The 21,657-nt window shown below is 43.5% G+C and overlaps 1 protein-coding gene across 1 annotated transcript in view; it reads right to left on the bottom strand.

Moving 5' to 3' along the window:
- Positions 1–21,120, bottom strand: part of TENM4 (teneurin transmembrane protein 4) — a 376,063-nt gene extending 354,943 nt beyond the window's left edge. The window contains exons 1-2 of the mRNA XM_009881209.1: positions 20,830–21,120; positions 15,645–15,914 (exon numbers count right to left, since the gene is read on the bottom strand). Coding sequence (XP_009879511.1) covers positions 15,645–15,914; positions 20,830–21,052 — 493 coding nt within the window. The 5' untranslated portion in view covers positions 21,053–21,120. The remainder of the gene's footprint in view (positions 1–15,644; positions 15,915–20,829) is intronic.
- Between the last annotated feature and the right edge of the window lie 537 nt (positions 21,121–21,657).

Here is a 21,657-nt window from a genome sequence, read left to right as displayed (position 1 = left end):
TTTCACCCAATTGTTGTGTTCATTTCGTTTGCCTTCCAGCAAGACATCCAGGCTTCAGTTGAAAGACACCAAGAGCATTGCACAGAGATGGTGCTGGGAGGCTGCTTACCCTGACCCCATGACTCTTTACAGAGCCAAGACCTCCGGGCTGTCACTCTGCTGCACTCAATAGCTGTCCGCTCCTATACAGCTGTAGATCACTGCATCTGCCTGCATAGTACTGTGCCTGTTTAGGCCCTGTCCTTACAGCTTTTTATTTGTATTGTTTTATTACTCTGTCTAGTTTTAATGTACATAGACGTTACCAGCCATGAGTTTGAGTTTTTCACTAGATAATCACTAAAATATTGAAAAGCATCATACTGAGTTGTAATACCTATGGCCCAATACCTGCCCTTTTGGCCCCGGAAACTCTCTGTCCATCGATTAATGTAGCAATATCTTTTTCTCTTTTTTTTCCTCTTTTTTTTTTTTTTTTTTTTGGTCAAAACAGTGCTAGTTTTTGACCAAATAAGGACTTGGTTCATTCATTTACGCTAAAGGGGTAGAGCTGTCCACTGATGTTTCACCAGGGCTCTGCTTCAAGTCACACAAATCCCAAGGTCTAACAGGAGCAGGAAGAGGGTTAGTAATCCAAAATCCATATGGAATCCAGCCTACTTGCTACCAGCTCACATGAAAGAAGATACCCCTCCACAAACAGGCATGACCCCCATCAAAGAGAGTTATGAAAATAGCCCATTCAGCCTTAATAGGAGCCATGGAGTTTTTGTGAGTTGATCTCTGCCTTCTGCTTTCTCCATTCACAGCTCCAACGGAAGGAAAATGACCAAAGAAAGCAAATTTGTCATGATTTGAGAGCAGACAGCATATGAGTGGAAGGGGTACTATACAGATGCAATGGCAAGAACTTCCCTCAGGGGGAACCCCACTTGATGGACAGTCAACAGCCAAAAATATGCAGGTGGGGCTGATGGACACCGAGACTTGGGAGGGGACAAGGAGAGCACATTTCTCCCACTGCTGTATATCACAAGTCTGGTTTAGTCATATAATTTACAAATATATACTTCTATACTCTCTTTGCATAAATGTCTATGTCAGCCTTTAGCTAGATGCCTGAGCCAATGCCATGCAGAATTCAACATTTAGCAAACATGTAAGTAACCCTCTCTTTATCAACCAAACCCATGTTTAAAGGCTGAAGCCTGATGTGCCTGAGAAGACCTGTTTTCTTTATAACTCCATCAGGTGGCATTCCTCTAAGCCCTTTCCCTATTCTTTAGTTTGTACACTGATCCCATGCCAAGTTCTCTACTCTCCCGACGCCAGGGTAAGTGTCTGCAATGCCCAAGGTCATCATCTTCCTTTTCCTGAGAAGCGGCCCAAGATTAACGTTCCTTCAGACTTCTAGAAATACAGCACTCATTTCATGGCAGTCCCCAGGCATGCGATGGGTCAAATCACCAGTCTGGGAAACAGGCTGCTTTGAGGGAAGCTGAAGAATGCATCCAGCAAACTGCACGTGTGCCGCATTTACCTGACATCTCTCCCAGAGGCAATACGTCGTATTAAATGCCGAGGAGGAGTAGAACCAGCTACAGGAAAAGTTTGCTTTGTTGAGCATTAATAAAACTAATGGGGTATGTTTATGTAGCACCTTTCATTCCAAATGATCAAGTGCCTTGCTAGCCTTAATCATTTCACCCATCACTGAACTGCAGACACCTCTGGGGTGGAACATTAACAGCTGCTCGGTAGAGCACAGCAGCAAAACTGAGTAATTTAATGGAGGAGAAACACCCTGTCCAACTGCAGGTGTAAAGGGAATTTTGCTAAGTGGAATGTAATTATCCAAAGCAGTGGTACCTAGGAGAGAGGGAGATATTTCCCTTAATACTCTCATATTGGGCTATGGTTGCTTTTCCAGCCCCCGTGTTACCGGGCAATCGGCACCGCAGCCTGGCTCCGGGGTTGCAGTTGAATCTCAATTTAATTTCCATCCTGAGACTCCCGAATGAAAAAGCATCTTGGAAATTTTTTGTGGGTTTCCAGATTCCCACTCTTTCAGCCGAGGATTGCCATTTGCCTCTTTCAAACCCCTAAAACAAACTAGAACCAAATGAAGAACGTGGCTGGAGATGGAGGCTCAGTACACCCACGTTCCTTACAAGCAGCACGAGGCTCTGTCAGCTATAAAATCCGTGCGTTGTATAAGAGGGAGAAATCATTGTCCTTAAACTATTCATGGCAGGGTGGCTTGATTTAAATTGCAATCATGATTTAAACCAGCAAACAGAGAATCTTGATTTAAATAATCAGTTTTAATCTTGTTTTGCATGTGTGCTTTTCAGTTATTTTCTTTTAAAACTGGTTGATTCTCAGTGATTGGTATAATTTGCTGCTTCTTTATGCTAAATCAAAGAATATCCTATATCTATACATATTTATTTCAGCAATTATATAGTTTAGCATGCATTTATTCAGATTCCTATTTTGTACATTTTTTATGAAGGGAAAATGGTGAACAACAGATTTCTTATTCAGTAGATGATTGCTGGATTTTTTTTTGTTTTGTTTTGTTTTTCATTTATTTGGAATTCACGTCAAGCTGCATTTAAATGGAAACAGGAATTCAGTTGTAATTTCACCCCCCTCCTCCCAAACCGAGTGTAATAAAAGTACTTGAACCTGCTGGAGATATGAGAAGAAAATAAGTCTTGCTCCGAAAATGAGTTGGCATTAACAAAGACAGCGTTAGCTGTCGCTGGGGAACTGGAACAGAGGTGCATTTCCAAGAGAGCTCGGCAATGCTTCTTCTTGGCTAGTGATTCTGGCTTAAATAGCTCCCAGGTGTTTTCGCTACCCCACCCTCAGCTGTTGGCCCTTATTTGACCCAAACTGGAAAGATTTTCTGTTGGGTGGGATTTCTGCTGCTCTACCCTGGGTTGAACTCATCTCTGGGATGGCAGTTGTGAAATTGAAGCTCTGTGCACTGACACCCTGTCCTTGAGCAAAGGCTTTAAATCACACCTTTTGGGGGGTAAATCAGAGTTGGACCACATGAACAGTTGCACTGGCATGACCGCAGGGATGGATAACACCTGCAAAGGCATAGGAATGGGTACCCAAGGTGGCAATCTCTTAAACCAGATTTAATGTGTCTTGGAAGTTGCTATAATACTTCTCGCCTCTGGTTTTATTCATGCAGATCTTCCTCTCCCTTCCTTGTCAATAGCTGGTGGATGTCTCATTTCTTTACATGCTCATTGATTTATGTCATAGAATCACAGAATGGTTTAGGTTGGAAGGGACCTTAAAGATCCTCATGTTCCAATGCCCCTGCCATGGGCAGGGACACCTCCCACCAGACCAGGTTGCTCAAAGCCCCGTCCAACCTGGCCTTGAACACCTCCAGGGATGGGGCAGCCACAACCTCTCTGGGCAACCTGGGCCAGTGCCTCACCATCCTCAGAGTGAAAAATTTCTTCCTAATATCTAGTCTAAATCTCCCCATTTTCAGTTTGAAACTGTTATATCTCATCCTATTGCTCCACTCCCTGACCAAGAGTCCCTCCCCAGCTTTCCTGTAGCCCCTTTAGGGACTGGAAGGGGCTATAAGGTCTCCTGGGAGCCTTCTCTTCTCCAGGCTGAACCACCCCAGCCCTGTCAGCTTAAGTCCTACTTAAGTGACTTGATGTGAGAAAAATCTGCCTTTCCACCTGTAGAAGAAGCAGCTGCTGTCAGAGCTAATCTGGCACCTCCACAGACCGCTCTAGGTGCTCGGCCAGAGACTGCAGCCGATTCACTGCTTGGACTTTCCTTAACACTTCGGCAGTTAAGACATAGTGGCTTGGAAATGATTTAAAAATTATTTACACGTCTCTAACAGATTATTCTGAATTTAAGCCTTAGTCAAGGCTGCCATAATTTCACATTTTGTTTAAACAGTTTATGTATTAAAAGAAGAAATGTGTATTTAACTTAAGTTTAAAAAAAAAGCCAACACACTGTTTTTATCATCTCCCCCGCTACAAAGCGACCAAACCAGGGCAGAAATCAAAGCACGTGTTTCTGAATGCAGCAGAAAGCTGTCGTTTTGATGAAGTAGTTCGTTTCTGAGTTTGCCCACCGCTGAAGTTGGTTGTGGAAGCCCTGTAGCGCTTTTGGGGGGGAGTCATTAAATACAGCAGTGAGAAGAGGGCTGTGCCGGCTGCCAGTTCGCGCTGCTCGGTATGAAAAGGTCTCTTCTACGGAGAGACAACAAGGGGAGAAAACAGCCGCCGGGTGCTGTGATGGGGGAGACGGCACATTTCGGAGCCTTTTGCGCTGTTTTCAGCCAGGGCTCTGGGCGCCTGTGGCCATTAGCAGACCCGGGAAGCTCTTGTAGTCTCCAGGAGAGCTTTTTGTGTAATGGCTTGTGCTGCATGGTTTGTTTGACGTTCTCCGTCTCACGGTCACTCAGCCCACGGCTTGTAAATAAATGCAGCAATAGTGACAACAAAAAGAAGCTTCTTTTTTCACCACCCCCCCAAAGATATTCAGTGTGTGTTTGAAGGGCTGCCTAAGCCGGTATTCTAAACACTTCAGTGCTGAAAATTCACTTAATGGATTACCAGATAGAACTGGAGCATGGTTGCTTTATTTGCTGCTATCCATATCTTTGATTAGAAAATATTTGGGTTCACAACTCAAAAGGGGGTGGAAAAAAGAAAAGAAAGAACATCCTTAATTTCTAACAGGGAACTGATATAAAGAAAGAAAGAGAAATGAAGCGATACAGTCAAGGTCAAGCACTGTCTTGTAGCAGAGCTGTGGATTAAATCTCCAGAACTGGATTCCAGTGCCCACCCAAAAGCAGCCCTTCTCTGAGACCCATAACGTGTCTGCTCCCCAGATGTCTTTGCATAACTTAGACATGTGGCAAAGACTTATTTTTGATTGAGCCATAACAAAGTTAGATTTGTAAAATGTTTATTCTACATGAACACCAGATAGGAAGTACTATTTTCTCTTTATATACATGTTTCAAAACGATCTGTGCTGTGATGGACAAAACAAAACAACAACTTGCCTTAGAGTGCACAATTAAAGTTTTTAGGGGCAGTTCAAAGAAACACTGAAAACTTTGCAGAATTAGGGCAGCGCTGCATTTTTAATCACTGCCCTGGATTGAATAAAATGGCATTTTTGCCTAAAAGTTAATCAAAAGCCTCTGAGAAATAAAGCAATGAGATTTTAATGAACAAATTCTCATGGCAGAAGCTGTGCTTTATTTGGAGCTCAGTGCACACCTCTGGGCATGGGTAAAACAAAAATAACGTGTTCTTTCCTCTCGCTTTGTTCTGCTTATGGGTGGAGACACACCTTCACTGAAAAAAGCAAAGCCAGCTACCTCGAGGGGCACTGGAGGGGACTGGACCAGATGTGGACTAAGACTCTGTGTGCTGGATCTAGAAGCAGATGCAATAGTCGATGTAGGAGTTCAGAATTACAGACATGAACATCTGGAAATGGACAACAGAATGCCCACGAGCCATCAATGTGCCCTGGTGGCCAAGAAGGCGAACGGCATCCTGGGGTGCATCAAGAAGAGTGTGACCAGTAGGTCGAAGGAGGTCATCCTCCCCCTCTACTCTGCCCCAGTGAGGCCGCATCTGGAGTACTGCTTCCGGTTGTGGGCTCCCTGGTTCAAGAAAGACAGGGAACTGCTGGAGAGAGTCCAGCGAAGGGCAACCAAGATGACTGAGGGATTGGAGCATCTTTCTTATGAGGAAAGGCTGAGGGACTTGGGGCTTTTTAGTCTGGAGAAGAGAAGATTGAGGGGGGATCTCATCAATGCTTATCAATATCTAAAGGGTGGATGGCAAGAGGATGCGACCAGACTCTTTTAAGTGGTGCCCAGAGACAGGACAAGGGCAACGGGCACAAACTTGAACATAGGAAGTTCCATCTTAACATAAGGAGGAACTTCTTTCCTTTGAGGGTGGCAGAGCACTGGCACAGGCTGCCTAGAGAGGTGGTGGAGCCTCCCACACTGGAGACATTCCAGACCCACCTGGATACCGTCCTGTGCAACTGCTGTAGGTGCCCCTGCTCTGGCAGGGGGTTGGACTGGATGGTCTCCAGAGGTCCCTTCCAACCCTGACCATCCTGTGATTCTGGGAAATGCTGGACTGGGGAGAAAGCCCAATAAAACATTCCCCTTTGCAGGAAATAGTGTTGTACCTCTTTGAAAGGCTGGGGTGGCATATTGACACGTCCTGCCCATTGCAGATTGGTGTCACCCCTACACGTCCAGGATGAAGCAGAAAAGGAGGAAAAGGGGAATGGAAAACAAGCTTTGGCACCCTGGTCCATACTTAACCAGCAGGCTTAACTCTGCAGGGCAGGGGCCTTTGACCACAGAGATAGGTATCAGACCATTTTGAGCCTTCAGCCATCATCCCTTCCCTGTTTGGGGTTATTGTTCCCTATAATCCTTTGCTTTTCTCCACACTGCTTGTCCTTCATCTATCCCAGGTGGGCTTGATCCTTTGCTTAGGATGGAGCTTGTGTCTGGCTCTAAAAGCAAAATCCCTCTCCAAATGGCCATCGAGCCGCAGGTCCATCGTGACCCAAGCGCTGATGTCCACACCAGCTCTGATGGCCCTTGGTGTCCTCACCATAACCCTCACTCCATGGCAGTAGCCATTCCCCATTGGCATTGCACACAAATCCCACCCTAAAAACAGGCTGGAAGCAACGTATTGCTATTAAAAGAGCAATAGGTCTTTTGCCGCTGAACATAGCTGTATTCCCCCTTGGGTGTTTCACACCAAAAGAAGTTATTTATGGCATTCGGAAATAGTGTAAAAAATGCACAGATTTACTCCCAGAATACTTGGCAGCTTGCCAGCAACATTACTAAATGCAATTATTTTCCCTAAAAAAAATCTTCATGACAAGGCAGTTTAAAGTGGCGAAGGAAAGGACAAAAATTAACAGCGTAATTGAAAAGAACAGTAAATTCTTACCTGTTAATGTTGTTTCTACATGCCCTCTCCCCCAGTATTCAGGCTATTAATGAGTTTCTAGAGTTTGGGCCTTTTTTTCCTGCTTAATGGCTTCACCATCATCATCATAATAATAACAACGTGAAACCTACACACTAACCTATATTGAACTGCAGTTCATTACAGCAGAATAACATTGTGAAGGGTTTTAATGTCAGCATCCTTTCAGACACAGATTACAGTAATACAGAAAATACATTCTCTATGGGACATACCGTATGGGAATAAGAATAATAAAAAAAGAAAATGGAAAGACTTTTCCTCTAGAGGCAAACAGGCCAGTGATGAGATAGATTAGCCCTAGAAATGAGTGGGAATTCCTTCACCATGGAACAAAGTCAAGATACTGATCACTAATGCAGCAACCGACTTATTAAACTCAGATTAATCCCATGTACCTTCACCTCCTAAATTGGGAGCACAGATGCCACTGGCTCCCTCTGCAGTCCCTGGGGTGAGCTAGGTGATACCAAAGGGACAATCAGCTCTTGGGTTGGTTGAATCCTGCCTGGAAGACAGTGGTAGCTAGATTCCTGATCTGAATGGCTATTTTATACCCAGTGGGCAGGGGATTGGTTGAATGTGGAGGTAGATGAAGGGTCTGTTGCCCTAAACCCCATCAATTTAGTGTTCCATCAGGGTAAAACTTTCTCTGAGACTTGTGAAGAAGTGAAGTGGTGCCTTGCCTTTTCACTTCCAAGAACATTCTCAGGGCTAATGTCTAAAAAGGACAAAAAAGACAAGAGGACAGAAAATTCGAGAAATCCATCATCAAGAATGTCAGTGGTTAGAAAGTCAGATCACAAGTAAGGAAGATGTAACAGCCTTCAAGGGAGCCATTTTTTAGTGGAGAATGTAGCATTTGGGATGGGCATGTAGCTACAGTCTCCTTTTTAGGACTAATATTCTTCATAGGAATATTAGTATCTTTACGGTTGGAGAGCCTGAAGACACATTCCTTCCCCCGACCTTCACCTTTCAAGTGATCACCAAGTGTCTGAATATATCTATAAGGCAGCTTCAGTAGGTTGCCATATCCAAGCAATTCCCATGTACTGTTAAAATTGGGAATTTCTTGCAAATCCTCCCTGGAAAGGAGCAGTGTAAGAATTTTGAGGAGCTGAAACAGGGAAGGGGATTAGTGAAAATTCCCTTCTGGATCTGCTACTTGTTTTTGTCGTTCTTCACTAACTTCTGCAACTGATGATGGATCTTTAGTGGTAAGGGTTCTGGCTAATTTTTATTTCAAGCTGAAACATCTTGTTAATATTAAGGTTACAACTGATAGGAGGCGAGTGAAAGATGACAGCCAGCAGATGCCTGATCTTGACCGGGTAATTCTAATTTATTCTTGTCTTCCCCTGCTCAAAAGGCATAAGGGAAGCTTTATAAAGTATAGTGAATAGCACATTCCTTTTTTTTTTTTTTTTATTTATTGTGAAGTATATTTCTTTTTTAAAAAAAATCTCTTTTCTGAATTCTCCAGAGTCTGAGTATCACATTTTTGCCTACATGGTTTGCAGAAGAAGCATGTCTGAAGCACACACTCATTTGCTGGAAGTACTTTATAATGCACTATTTAATTCAAAGGAGAAAAAAAAAAAAGAAAAAAGAAAAAAAGATGATGTTGCTGCAACCACGGTAACAATATTAACAATGGTGTGTATGAAGCCTGAAAGGAAATTACTCAGCAAAACATGGTAATAAAAAGAGAAGTCACCATGGATTATCAACTGGGGTGTTAACAAATAATTCGTAATGCTCAGATTACACAGTAATTCTGGCACTGCTAATTGCACTGATATATTGAATTGTATTTTGGGCCAGTGATTTGGGTCAATGTGATTTGGGAAACAGGAAGGTGCATGTAAAGAAAACTGAATAAAAATCCTTCCCCTGCAGAAGTTCAGAGCTATTAAGAGAACCTTGCAAGGCCTCTGGTAACGAGTACAGACAACATTAGGAGATGAGCTCTCGACAACCAAAGTGAACAAGAAAAGCACACAGAAATAATTACCGCTTGCCTAGAGCTCCCCAAGCTATTGTAAAACAGCTCTGAAGAGAAAATATTTGGAAAAAGCTGATGAAATTCTGAAGCACGTGGCTTGATCATTGGGACAGCTTTCTGATTTAATAAGCAGCCAAAATAAGAACAAGAAACCTAGCGGTGAGCCGCTTGTTGCGGTGTATTTAACCAAGAGTCCTGGGATTTATACTACTCTGGCATGCTGACTATTTTGCAAAAACAGCTAGTTACCGCCGTACACTCAGGACCTGTTCTAACACTGCTGATGGCAACGGGAGTGTTCAAAGGCTTCAGTGAGGTCTGTATCAGACACCACCGAATAAGTGAAAGCATTAGTTAGATTTCTTAACTACCCAGGAGAAATAAAATGACATCATTTCTTCGGTGTTCCTTGTTTGAAAGACTCGTCTTTAATTATTTCCTACTGTAATGTACCCCTGTGTTTCTAAATGTCTTCTATAAGCATTCAATTCTATCGAGTCCTAATTTCCTATGCAGTTTCTCAAGCACTCCTTCCCGCAGCAGTAATGGCTTAAGCAGTGTGGAAGCAGAAAGTGTGGCGGTTACTGCAAGAAATGCTCTTTAAATCATGTATTATGTCAATTAAGATGGCTAAGAGTTGGGTCAGTGATGGTAGAGCAGGCAGAGCTATCACGTGAGCTTTCCAGCTCCTGATTGCCAGTACGCTTCAGTTTTACAAAAGCCGATGAGAATTTTCCAGAAAGGCAATTTATCTGATGGGAGAGGAAAAGTTAACCGTAACATATCCACTGCCTTTCTGGTCAAGTTGGTAAGGCTTGGAGAGCAGGTTTGGATATTGGGCTGGCTTTTTGCTGGGCAGTTCTAAAGCTCATTTAAATGCATCCCAGAACAGTAGTGACTAAAAGAAAAATTATTCCTCTCTGTAGGATGTGGGTCCAGCAATGTAAAATGAATTGGTGCTCTTAATCTTGTCACCAGTGAGTAAGTGTCTGTACCACTGTAGTCACCATACCACTTTTGGCACTGACTGGGGATTTCAGAGGCGAAGCCAAAGACAAATGGACCTTGAGATTAAAATGCTTTTCCTAAACAAAGGTGACCAAGTGGTAGAAGTGTTTGGGTTGATCGTACCTGCGTCCAGCTCGTTGTTAAATGGGAGATCTGAGTCCAGCAGTGCCATTCTCATCCCTTTTGCACACCCAAAATACATGCAGAATTGTTTGCAGGTTGACATGTTTCCTACTTATTTTTGAATTGTGAAGATGGAAAGAAGCAGCACTGTGCAATTTGACAGCAACGGTCCTGCAGCCTGAATTTTGGCTTCCAGGGTGGTTAGATCTGGAATTTTAGTTCATGTCTGCTAATCTCTCAGTCCGCTAGATAAAAAAATGCCACACTTCAGCAACACTTCTGCTGCAAGAATTTCTTTACACAATATATCACAACTGAGCATCTCCAGCTCGGTTGAACTGTCTCGAGCCATCTGATGTTACTCATCCTGCCTGTGAGATCCTTATGGCCTCTTGATACTGCCCACATTCTTCCCAAGAGATGACGACAGAGAGAAGGGAAACATCAGCTCCACTCCGCACATGCACACAGCATTAATCACTGCTGACTTGTCCTGCTAAAGAAGAAAACCGCTCCCCCTCTCTCCTGCTCCTTCTCACGTTTAAACAACTACATGCCTTGCTGGATCTTAATGCTGAGCCCAAATTAAAACTAAAGTGAATCCTTAGTTTTCATCAGCTTCTTTGGAATAGGTGAAAGTTAAACTGTACCTGTGTTTTTTGTCGTTCTTTTTTGTTTGTTTGTTTGTTTTGCTTTTTGGTTTTGGTGGTTTTTTTGGTTTTTTTTAGAAAAGGGCTGCAACTGCACTTTCACAAAGACAAATTTTAACAAATGCAGTTGGCCCAGGTCTAAAGTAGTCCTGCACTATTGCACTGAATGAACCAGTAAGCTCTTTATCACATTGAATGCAGAGAAAAAAATGTGGGTTTTTTTTGTTTTGGTTTGGTTTTTATTTTGTTTTGTTTTGTTTTTTTGTTTGGTTTTGGTTTTGTTTTGTGGGAAGGAATTCTGTATGGGAATATCTACATTTTCTGCCCATCTCTCATGTTCAGATCTTTCCGGGGACACCAGCATGATTCATAACACTTTGGGTGGATCTGGGTTAAGATTTCCCATATGGACCCAAAAGAAATATTTAGAGCTTGTTTCATAGGTGCTTACACACAAACACTGTCCATCCCTTCATCCGTTAGGAGTGTGCTGGGCAGTACAAAAGCCTGAGGTGCTCAGAGCTCAGTCTGAACAGTTCTGCATGGCCCTGAAGTCAAAGAAAGCTCAACAATGCTACAAACTGTTGGAACTGGAGAAAGAGGGATGCTCAAGAGGCCAGCGTGTATGGCCACTCTGAATGAGGCACCATCCAATATAGACTGTTCTCAGCAGCTATTTGTGTGACACCTAAAGCTACACTTTTAAGTTACACTTAAAAACTGTTATCACTGGAGTTCCCCAGACTCCTCTGATGATCTCTCCCAGTGTCTAACTGCCTACAAACTGTTTGAGAGGAGGATCTAGGTGGCTTTGTTCAGCTCAGCTCAGAGAAGAGAAGGCTAAAGGGAGATCTAACTGCTGTCTTTTAAGTGTTCTAGATTTTGGGATATATAGAAGATGGAGTCTTCTATATCTTCTGTTCCTGGAGATGCTTGGTGAGTGGACAGGAGGCAATGTACATGAGTTGTGGCAGTGGAAATTCTGACTGGCCCTTAGGAGAAAAGCTGTTCACAACGTGTGGTCATCACCAGAACCAGGGCATAGAGGTTGTAGTCTCTCCATCCTGGGAGATGCTCAAAGCATGACTGAGCAGCCTGATCTGACCTCAAAGTTAGCTCTGCTTTAAGCAGGTCTCTGGACCAGAGACCTTCTGCGATGCCTTCCAACATCAATTAGTCTGTGGTACTGTATTTTTATGATGAAGCCTTTATGATTTTAAGTATTTTGCTTTTAGTATGTGACTGACTTGCTGCAAAATATGTCAATTTCTGGATGGCTATTACCTCGTTCTCCTTCATTGTGTTCTTCTCTATATTAAACAATTGCTGGCTCAGTACAAAGCCTGTTCAGGGTTACCTCGGGTAATGCCAGTCAACTCCAGGCTCCGATCCAAATGACCACTTCAGGAACTTTTGCTGGAATCAGTCTTGCTGAGCAACAGTGCAAACTAGTGTAGCATAGAGGTTCTCCTCACTTCATTGTTCGACTTCCAGGAACCTAACTCCTCCCTGTGTGTGGATCTGAACTGTTAATGGGAGTTCACAATTTCAGCTTAGACGGTCGCGCTGCAGGATAACCCTTGAGCTACATGAAGTGCCTGCTACATTAGCAGCACGGAGTGATCGCATTATACCTGGATGAGGTGTGATAACTTTACCTGTCTCCTCTGTCCCCATACTCTGCAAAGTGACTGTCCAGGTCGAGTGAAAAGGAGTGTCCAATGGAGGGAAAGCCACTGGGGTTGTTTGGGTGTGCGGAATTGGAGCTGGGGTCAATGCCAGAGTTATAACTCAAGCTAACTCTTCAGTGAAAACAAACTCTTAACCTAGTAAAAGTAGTCAACCTCCTGGAAAGCCTGGGAAGAGTTTAGGTAAAGCAATGTATGGCTTTTCACGCCAGCTGCCTGCCTGTGCAAGTGATTTATGGACTGTATTATGCCATGGAACCAGACCCCTTCATTGGTTTCCTTAAAGACAGAGGGGTGAATTGTGGCTGCGCTTAGAGAGCAGAGTATCTGTTCCTTCAAGGCATCACCACTCCTCAAATAAAAGCAAACCTCCTTTTTGAGGGAGGCAGACCTCTCATTTTCTAAGAACACAATAAATGTCTCGGTAGGATCGTGCTTTGACAGCTTTGGATTTACAAAGATCAGAAGTAAATTCTGATTATTTATTTTGGATAAATAATGAACAGCGTAAAAATCGCTGACATTGACCTTCATTGGAAAAGTTGGTTTAATGGGCCCCATAAAATCTCCTATTGATGGCAGGTTCATAAAGCTCCATATTGACTTCAGCTAAAGGCTATAACTTCTATCAATACTGTCAACAATTAATATTGACTAATAAAGGTATCCTGTAAACTGAGTCATAGCATTATGTTACTTTATGCTGCCATTAGCAAAATTTCAAGTCTTCTTGAAAACATTTCTCCTATAAATCTGGGATTTCTCCAAATAGGTTCTGTGACAGCTAGCAGCGGAGGGCGCAGAGTAACGCTGCTTCGGTGCAGAGAGAGGAAACACAGAGCAACCTTTGCCTTTGCTAGACAAAACTTCTGAGAGGATCTCGGGCTTCATTTTCTCCAACAGCAGGTTTCAGGTTGTGAGGGGTTTGTGTGCAAAAGTTTCTTACGCCTTTGACTGCACCATGCAATTACAAAATGAAAATTTTATGTACAATTAAGACTTGTCCGTCCTTCTTCTCTTCTTCCCTTATTCCCTTGCAACCTTTGTTTGGATATGTTTATACCGCCAATTAAACTGCAATCCCTGTATTGAAGTAATGTGTCTTTCTCTCAGCTCTGGACCCATTTTTCTGACCTGAACCCGGCTGATGTCTCTCCTGTCTTCCCAGGGAAGTCTAAGCATCCACTGATGCTCCCTAACAGCACCGTTTGTATCGTAATATTTCCCCTCAACTTCCACCACCTCTTTTTTGTCAATACGAACAACACAATTACATACCGGAGAGCACTGCTGTCTTTATGCTACACAGACTTTGTATTTTTGAGTATGATACAGCCTTTCTCATTCAAAACACTCAACATTTAAAACTGCAAATGCCTAGTGTCCAAAGAAACTTCTGCATTTGTAAAGCACTTAAAAAACCTGCAGGTATGTTCTCTACCTTTCTGTCTTCCCTTTTCTAATTGCAATGAAATGGTGGTTCAACAAATGGTTAGTGTGTCATTAAATTTAAGGGAAGAGGAATTAGAGGTTGTCTCAATCCTGACATGAGTACTACTGCCTCTGTTATTAGTTTCAGTAAAGCCTTTCAAGGCATGTGCTGTTGCTAATGTGTTGTTGCTAATATAATTTCATTTGTAAGTGATCTGTAGGTACAAAGTTGCATTTGCACATGTAGAGATAGCATTACGGAAACTGGTGAAAAAGACTCCAGCAGCTAATGTAATTCTTCTCTCTTAAGAAAAAAAAAAAACAGAAAAAAATTTCTGTACTTTGCTTTTCTTAGTAGGCATGGAAAGAAAAACGTATGGGATAGGATCACAGCTGCTCGCACACCAGCATGGAGAAGAGCACAAGAGAGTGCTTTGGTTATGGGAGAATGGGATGGACGTGCAAGGTGTTTGCTTTCGGTTGTTTTCTGGTGATTTCATGGGAATGTACAAAACTCTAATTGACCCTGATGATCCCTCTGGTTTTTGATCAAAACACAAGGCTTGGAAGGAAAACAATACAATCTGGCCCTGCATGTCTGCCTGTCCTACAGGTGCGACCCTGTGAGATGCTACACTAAGAAACTTAAGAAAATATTGTAAAGATAATTTAAAAACATTCTTCTGTACATCCTTTAAACACAAGGCCATTTATCTTTGAACTTTGCCGAATATATCATTATCTCCGAGCAGAAACTTAATAAGCTTCGACTGTAATCTTGTTGGAGTTAAACATAAAATCATGTGGGTGGTGTATGTCTCACCGTGTCATGGCTTCCCAAGGAAAAGTTATCATCATTTGTCACTATAATACTGTGGCAAAAAGCATAAAGAGAACAAGCAATACCGTCATTTCACATCAGCTTTCTGCGCTGAGCTCAAGCTCCCGATGACTTGCACGCAGTGGCTATATTAAGAAGCAGGCTGTGCCATAATTGAATTAAAGGTGCAAAGGCATATAGGGCTGTGTGAACCCCCGGGTCAAGCTGCAATTGAATCAAAATCCTCTCTCCTTCCTACACTGCTTGGCAGAACTGCTGACCAAAAAGTTCGCAGACCTACAAAACGCGTGCAGGAGTCCCCCCGCAGCTGGGGACACAAAGTTACAGAGATAAAAAAACCTGTGACCTTCAGCTTTTATTTCACGCGAAGAAAAAGGCTTCTAAAAATATTTCACCATCGTTTTCCTTCAGAGAGCAGTCAGCCGATTTACATAAATGAAACGGCTCCTGTCAAGGAACCGGTGAGGAAAAGAAGGAAATTATCTGCCCCGAAAATCTGTAGCAAAGATAAGAGCAGCATCAGCCAGGGGAGGGGAGATTTAAATGCTTTCTTGTCTAAAAGGTCGCTACAAAAAGCAGAGAGAGTATTACAGCCACTTAATGATCTCTGTCGCTGTGATAAATAAGTAGGAGCTTCTCCAGCAGTTTATTAACAAACACTCTGTAGGACAGTACAAAAGGCCACGACATGGGGCTATTAGAAGAGTGTTTTTACTGAGTCTGATAAAAAAAAAACCCTAACACAAAACCTAAGGAAGATTAAGGCAGAGTGGTAAGAAGAGGCATTTTTTATTCCTGGTAGAGCTCAAGGCTGACATCGCATGCACTGTCACCACTTACCGGTTTCGGTGTTCTCATGCTCCGTGTCGGTGAGGGTGAGGTTGGAGTTGGCCCGGCTCGACAAGCAGGAGCTGCGTCCAGACTTCGTGTTGCGTCCCCAGAGCCTCACAGGGTGCTCGGGTGACATGACCACGTCTGCCTCCGTGTCGGCATCCGAGCCGGCGCTGATGGAGTAACCGCAGTGAGGCAGCCCGATATCAGTCCGGTACAAAGTCCCGTGTGTGGGCGTCACGTCTTCAAGACCCAGCTCTCTCAGAGAGAAGTTGGCTCCTGGGGGAAAACACAGCAGCCTGGTTACTCTTTAATAGGGGATGGTTTCGTCTAGCACAAATCAATGGCATGTTCATCCTCTGTCTTCCGGTGTGGGACAGCAGCTCTCAAATCCTAATGTCGTACCAAAAATTCTCCTGTTTTGTGGTCTTGGTTAGTGGGAGACCAAGTGACCATGCCAAGACCAAAAAGCAACTGGATTCCTACTTCTGGAACCCGACAAAAACTCAGGGTGTGGTCGACAAAATCATCAAATTTGAAAGCAAAGACAGATGGAGAAATGGTGCAGTTCTTTAGGAGAGGCAAAAAGTAATCTTCTTGGGAGAAAAGCAAAATGAGGCATGCAATGAATAAAAGTCCTACCATACACCTGGCAGCTCTGCTACAGTAGGAAATTTGAGTGAGTTCTACTCGTTGAAATCCCTGAAATTACATACTGGGGATTTAAATTTCCTTTGGCGATCTCACTTTCCCCTTGCTGACCACTCGCACCGTGACTCAGTTTAGCTATTCATTCTGATACAGTCACAGCAGAGGTTATTTGGCTGCAAATAGACGCAATTGTTTAGCTAACTAAAAATATAACCTGAAAAAATGACTTTTGAGTTCATGTCTAGTTACCTGCAGAGCTTCAAAATCAGACCAAATCGATGTGAATGAGTCTTCAAATATTAGCACACTTTGTTCGCAAAGTTGCACGAGGAGGCTGGGGAGAGCAATTAGTGGCTCCATTTTACTCCACATGTATTTATTAATGCATGCCTTTATTTTTTTCAGCCCTGAAGGTCTTTAAAAGATTTTTGGCCACCTGTGAATGCCTTTAGTTGCATGGTGTGTTTATACGGCACAATGCACCCATGATCCTGTTACGCTACGCCTTGGTGGGGTGGATGAAGGAACTTTATCTATAACCGGTAGGAGGCATCAGGCCCTGGATCATGGCCAAATACCAACACCGGTGATCATATTCAGTCTAGCTGGCTTCTTCCCATTATTTCAATAAGTAAATCCCCTGCAATAAAAAGAGAGGTGTAACCTGCCAAATCTATGCACAGGCCACAGACTCCGTTTTAGAGCGGCGTTTGCAGCTCAGACATGCTTCAACAAGATAAATCTGACTGTATGATCTCCAGGAAAGTTCAGGCCCAAACCTACCTTTGAACAGTGAAGTTCGTATCTACTCATTATCATCAGGACCTCAAGGTTGTATCCAGAACTGAGTTACGATTCTCTCCCTGCTCAAAACGCCACAAGTGTGTGGGTCTCTTAATATTTCCATTAGTTGATGTTAAATATCACACGGTGGAAAACATGTCTCTAATAGAAACAGTCAGATTTCTACTTTTCCTGAGTCTGGTTTCACGCTTGTGAAAACACCCTGGCTTGTCCCTGAGCCCTGCTGCGCGGGGAAGGTCTCGTGCCATAGCACACAGGCATCAAAAGATCAGCTGGCCCCAAGTAGGTGCTGTTTTACTACACTTTTTCATCGAGTTGACTTTGCAGCTCATAGTGAGAGAAGATGTTTGAATGCAAGGTGAATAATGGAACTGGACAACATTTCCACGTAAAGCTCAGAGAAGGAACTCTTTGACATCAGGAGGAAATAACCACGGTTCAGCTGGTTACGGATCAACAGCTGATGACACTCAAACTATATATAAAGCATTCGTGAACTTCACACCTTTTTAATTGAACAAACAAGACTAAAGCTTTCAGACAGAGCAGACAGGTTGTTGGGGGTGCACACCTCCATCAAATCCTAGGGCCTTGCTCAGGGAGCACAATGCAAGCTTGTGGCAAATTAATACATTTAACTTGATTGCAAAGCAGTCTGAGAGAGCATCCTCTACTGCTCTGTGGCACAAGGTAGCAAATGAACTTGACCGAAGCTATAAACACGAGGAAGCAGTATCTCCCCAGAGACCTCGCTCTTCTCTTCCAGTTTTGATTTTTGTGCAAGGCTGGGATATTTTTCAAACCATCCTCCACGGAGTACTGGAAAACGTCATCTTTTGGTTTTGCTTGCGCATTTGAGTCACTGGTGGCGAGTTCCACCTTCCCCTGAAACAAGCCACACTCAACACCATCAGACACATCAATGTGCAGCATGACTGATGCTCTCCAGTAACAGCAGCTCATAAATTATGAAAAATGACTGCTGCAATTAACTGAAAATCAAATTTATTTGCAATAAACAGCAGGAGATGCATCGATTTTCATATTCTATGCTCACTGTTGCCTTTTAAGCTGGAAGAACTCAAGTCAATAAAAGGAAGATAATAAATATCTGAGACTTTTTAATTCAGATCTGGTCTATTTTTTCCTATGCTGACTTGCACGTTTGCTGGCACTCTCACTCTAGCTAAAACCATTTAAATGCTGACTTGTTTATTTACTCAATTTATTTGGTCAATTTGAAATGTTTCCCTCCTCTGCCTTCCAAACAATTCAAGAGAGAAATTCACGTTGCCTTGTTGCTGTTGAGCGGGCTAATAAGGCTTGGTTTGAGTTGGCATGGGGCCAAGCAGCGCCACAAAGTGAGGTCCATTCATGGCTTTCTGCCAGTGGAAAATGTGGCACGGGAAGTCTGGGGTTACTGTTAACACTCTTCAGGACAGTTTTGGGACTCTTGGGATAAACTGGGAGAAAATTATAAATTGAAAAATCTGTGGGTGATATATCAGGACTAGAACTCGTGCCCTGACATGGTTAATCTTAACTTCTTCTCAATTAATTTCCACTGCTTAGACCAGTGCTTTTCACTATTTGTCAGTAACCTACAAAATTTTCATGGGGAAGTATGAACTTGTGTATAACAAATTTATACTCCCTGTCAATAGACTGGCTTTTCTTATTTATCTTTTGTGGGCTTCTTAGGAGAAGTCCGTGGACCTGCATGGCCTCATAGACCCTCAGGTTGAAAACCGCTGACCTGTACTAATTCACATCTATCCTGCATGGTGAATATATTGTATGAAGTGAGCAAACTCAATGACCTAAAAGGTTTCCTTCTTTTTATAACTTTGTAGATTCCTTAGAGAGGATGAAGTACTTCAGAGTTGCTAAGAGGGAAACTCCTTTTATGATTGCAAAGTATTACTTACAACAGCTATTGGCCCTTTTGTTAATTATTGCCTGTTGCAGTTATCCTGAAATACAAACACCAAAGCCATGTGCACAAAGCTACTTCTGTGAGTCATTTTGCTTGTGCGTGCCTTAAAGATGAGCCTTGCACCAAAACCACAAGTGCATGGTGTTCAAAGAGTGAAATTAAGCAGCCCCTAAGTTAAACGAGTGCATTAAATGCATTCCCTTTGAAGAATCGGCTTCTCCAAGCTGCAGAGGGTGTGCTCGGAGCAGCCTGGGTCAGATATTTTATGTTCATTGTCTGGAATGCTGCCTACTCCATTTGACTCGCTTTGCCATTTTATGCTTTTCTTGATGGACTTCTAAAAATAATTTATGTGAAGCCCCACTCGGTTTCTGAACTAAGACACTTGTGACTCTACAGAAAAATGAAGATGAGACTATAGCAGGGGCCAGAAATCTACCTCACGTAGGCAACAGCAGCAGTGAAAATGTGACTGCCCTGACTTCAGGCTAGCAATAAAAAGAAGAATATCTGGACTCTCTATTAGGACTGTGGAGCCCATGCTGACCCTCAAACCTCCACATCTTCACAGCTACTATGACCCAGATACACTACATTGACTCCTGTAAGTCCTGAAAGTGGTTCTTTGCCACTCTGCTAATGTTGGAGCATGCCCCCATCTCAAACCTACAGCCTGCAGGCCATGTACAATGCCAAGGGTGGTTCATCCCATCTGCAGCTCAGTTGCCTCCCTCCTTCCAGGCTTCTTAGGTTTTGCAGATGGACAGTGTGGACAGTGGTACTCTTCCCTCATTGTTTTCTTTCTCAGCATCTTTTTTGTCTTCCTTCATGACAGAGCAAGCACATGACATAGCGTCATGGCTTAACCCCAGCTGGCAGCTAGAACCACACAGCCGCTCTCTCACTCCCCCCGACTGGGATGGGGGAGAGAATCAGAAGAGTAAAAGTAAGGAAGAATTCATGGGTTGAGATAAAGACTGTTTAATAGGTACAGCAAAAGCTGCACACAAAGCATGCAAAACAAGGAATTCATGCACTGCTTCCCATGGGCAGGCAGGTGTTCAGCCATCCCAAGGAAAGCAGGGCTCCATCACACCTAATGCTTACTTGGGCAGACAAAATGCCATCACTCGAAACGTCCACCCCCCTTCCTTCTTCTTCCCCCAGCTTTATATACTGAGCATGACATCATATGGTATGGAATAGCCCTTGGGTCAGTTGGGCTCAGCTGTCCTGGCTGGGTCCCCTCCCAACTTCTTGTGCCCTTCCAGCTTGCTCACTGGCGGGGCGATGTGAGGAGCAGGAAAGGCTTTGACTGCTTAGCAACAACCAAAACCACCAGTGTGTTTTTACTATATTCAACCTGAATCCAAAACATAGCACTATACCAGCTGCTAGTAGGAAAGCCAACTCTATCCCAGCTAAAACCATGACACATAGTGAAAAGGTCTCCTGAGCAGGCAGGGACTTTCCATACCATGTCAGTACTGTGTGGTATGTGCACAGGGGGTCTGGTCTCATGGTGGGAAGTGACAAAGGGCTATTGGAGACAGAAAGACTAAGACACAGAAAATGCGTCTTAGTAGATGCTAATGAACACGGGCTAGTGCTATCCCAATTAAGGATATTGGTTTTTGTGCATCCCATGTCTGTGCAACACAATGAAGATGTTCCTTGCTGTTTTCTTTCCACATATCCTTGCTTTTGGCCTCAGAGTCCTTCAAAGGTAGCCTCACACCCCTCCCCAGCTCTCAGTTGATTAACGTGTGCTGCTTACAGCAGCATCTGCTGAAATGTGCTCACCTGCTCGGCAGAATTCATCGGCCTCCTGGTGCACCATGTCTTTGACCCGATTGCTGTAGGTCAGCCTGGAGTCTTGATCATAAGCCTTCAGGGTCTCACTGGAGCTGTAGGACTTCTGGGGTACCTTGCTGTCCTCACTCTCGGCTGAAGAGCTGGTGTAGCGGCGCTCAGTGTCGCGGCGCCGAGTCAGAGATCGATACGGTTTCCTTTCTTTTACATCCATGGCACCCTTGTCTGAGTATTCAACATTAAAATAACGACGTCCGTGTGGTGTTCAGATTGGAATAACCTGAAAGAGAGAAGAAAAGGAATAGGATCTAAGTCCATGCCTTTGGGCACCTGAAGGTTAATTTGCCTTTTTTATGCATTCTTGCACTGAACAAAAGAGAGGTTACTTAATGGACTGCAGGAAAACCCTAGTAGAACAATTACTGATGGAAAGCAAGTCTCAATTATGTGTGAGTCATTTAATAATTGCCACAGCTAGCGGGACACACACAGGCAGCAACCTGCATCTGTCTGAACTGGGCACGCACTCGGGGATTTCAAACTGATTGTGATTTTCTGTGTCTTCTTTCCAGGGGAAGTGATTCAGACACCTCCAGGAGGCACGTATTCGGTACATCAGTCACCTAATCTCTGGGAAATCAGGCCATGCTGAAATGTCTCTATTTGGGCAGTCAGAGGACTTTGGAAAAATGCCGTCCTATAGTTTTCAAAGTGTTTTCATAGATCATGGGGGTAGAAACAATGAATAAAAGAATAAGAGACAGTGTAAGAAGGCAACTGGGAAAGAGGAGGGAGGAAAGAAGAATGAAGGGGTGACAT

The sequence above is a fragment of the Charadrius vociferus genome, unplaced genomic scaffold (assembly GCF_000708025.1).
Source record: "Charadrius vociferus isolate BGI_N301 unplaced genomic scaffold, ASM70802v2 scaffold1, whole genome shotgun sequence".
In the NCBI taxonomy this organism is placed as follows: Eukaryota; Metazoa; Chordata; class Aves; order Charadriiformes; family Charadriidae; genus Charadrius; species Charadrius vociferus.
This window is presented reverse-complemented; position numbering and strand designations above follow the sequence as displayed.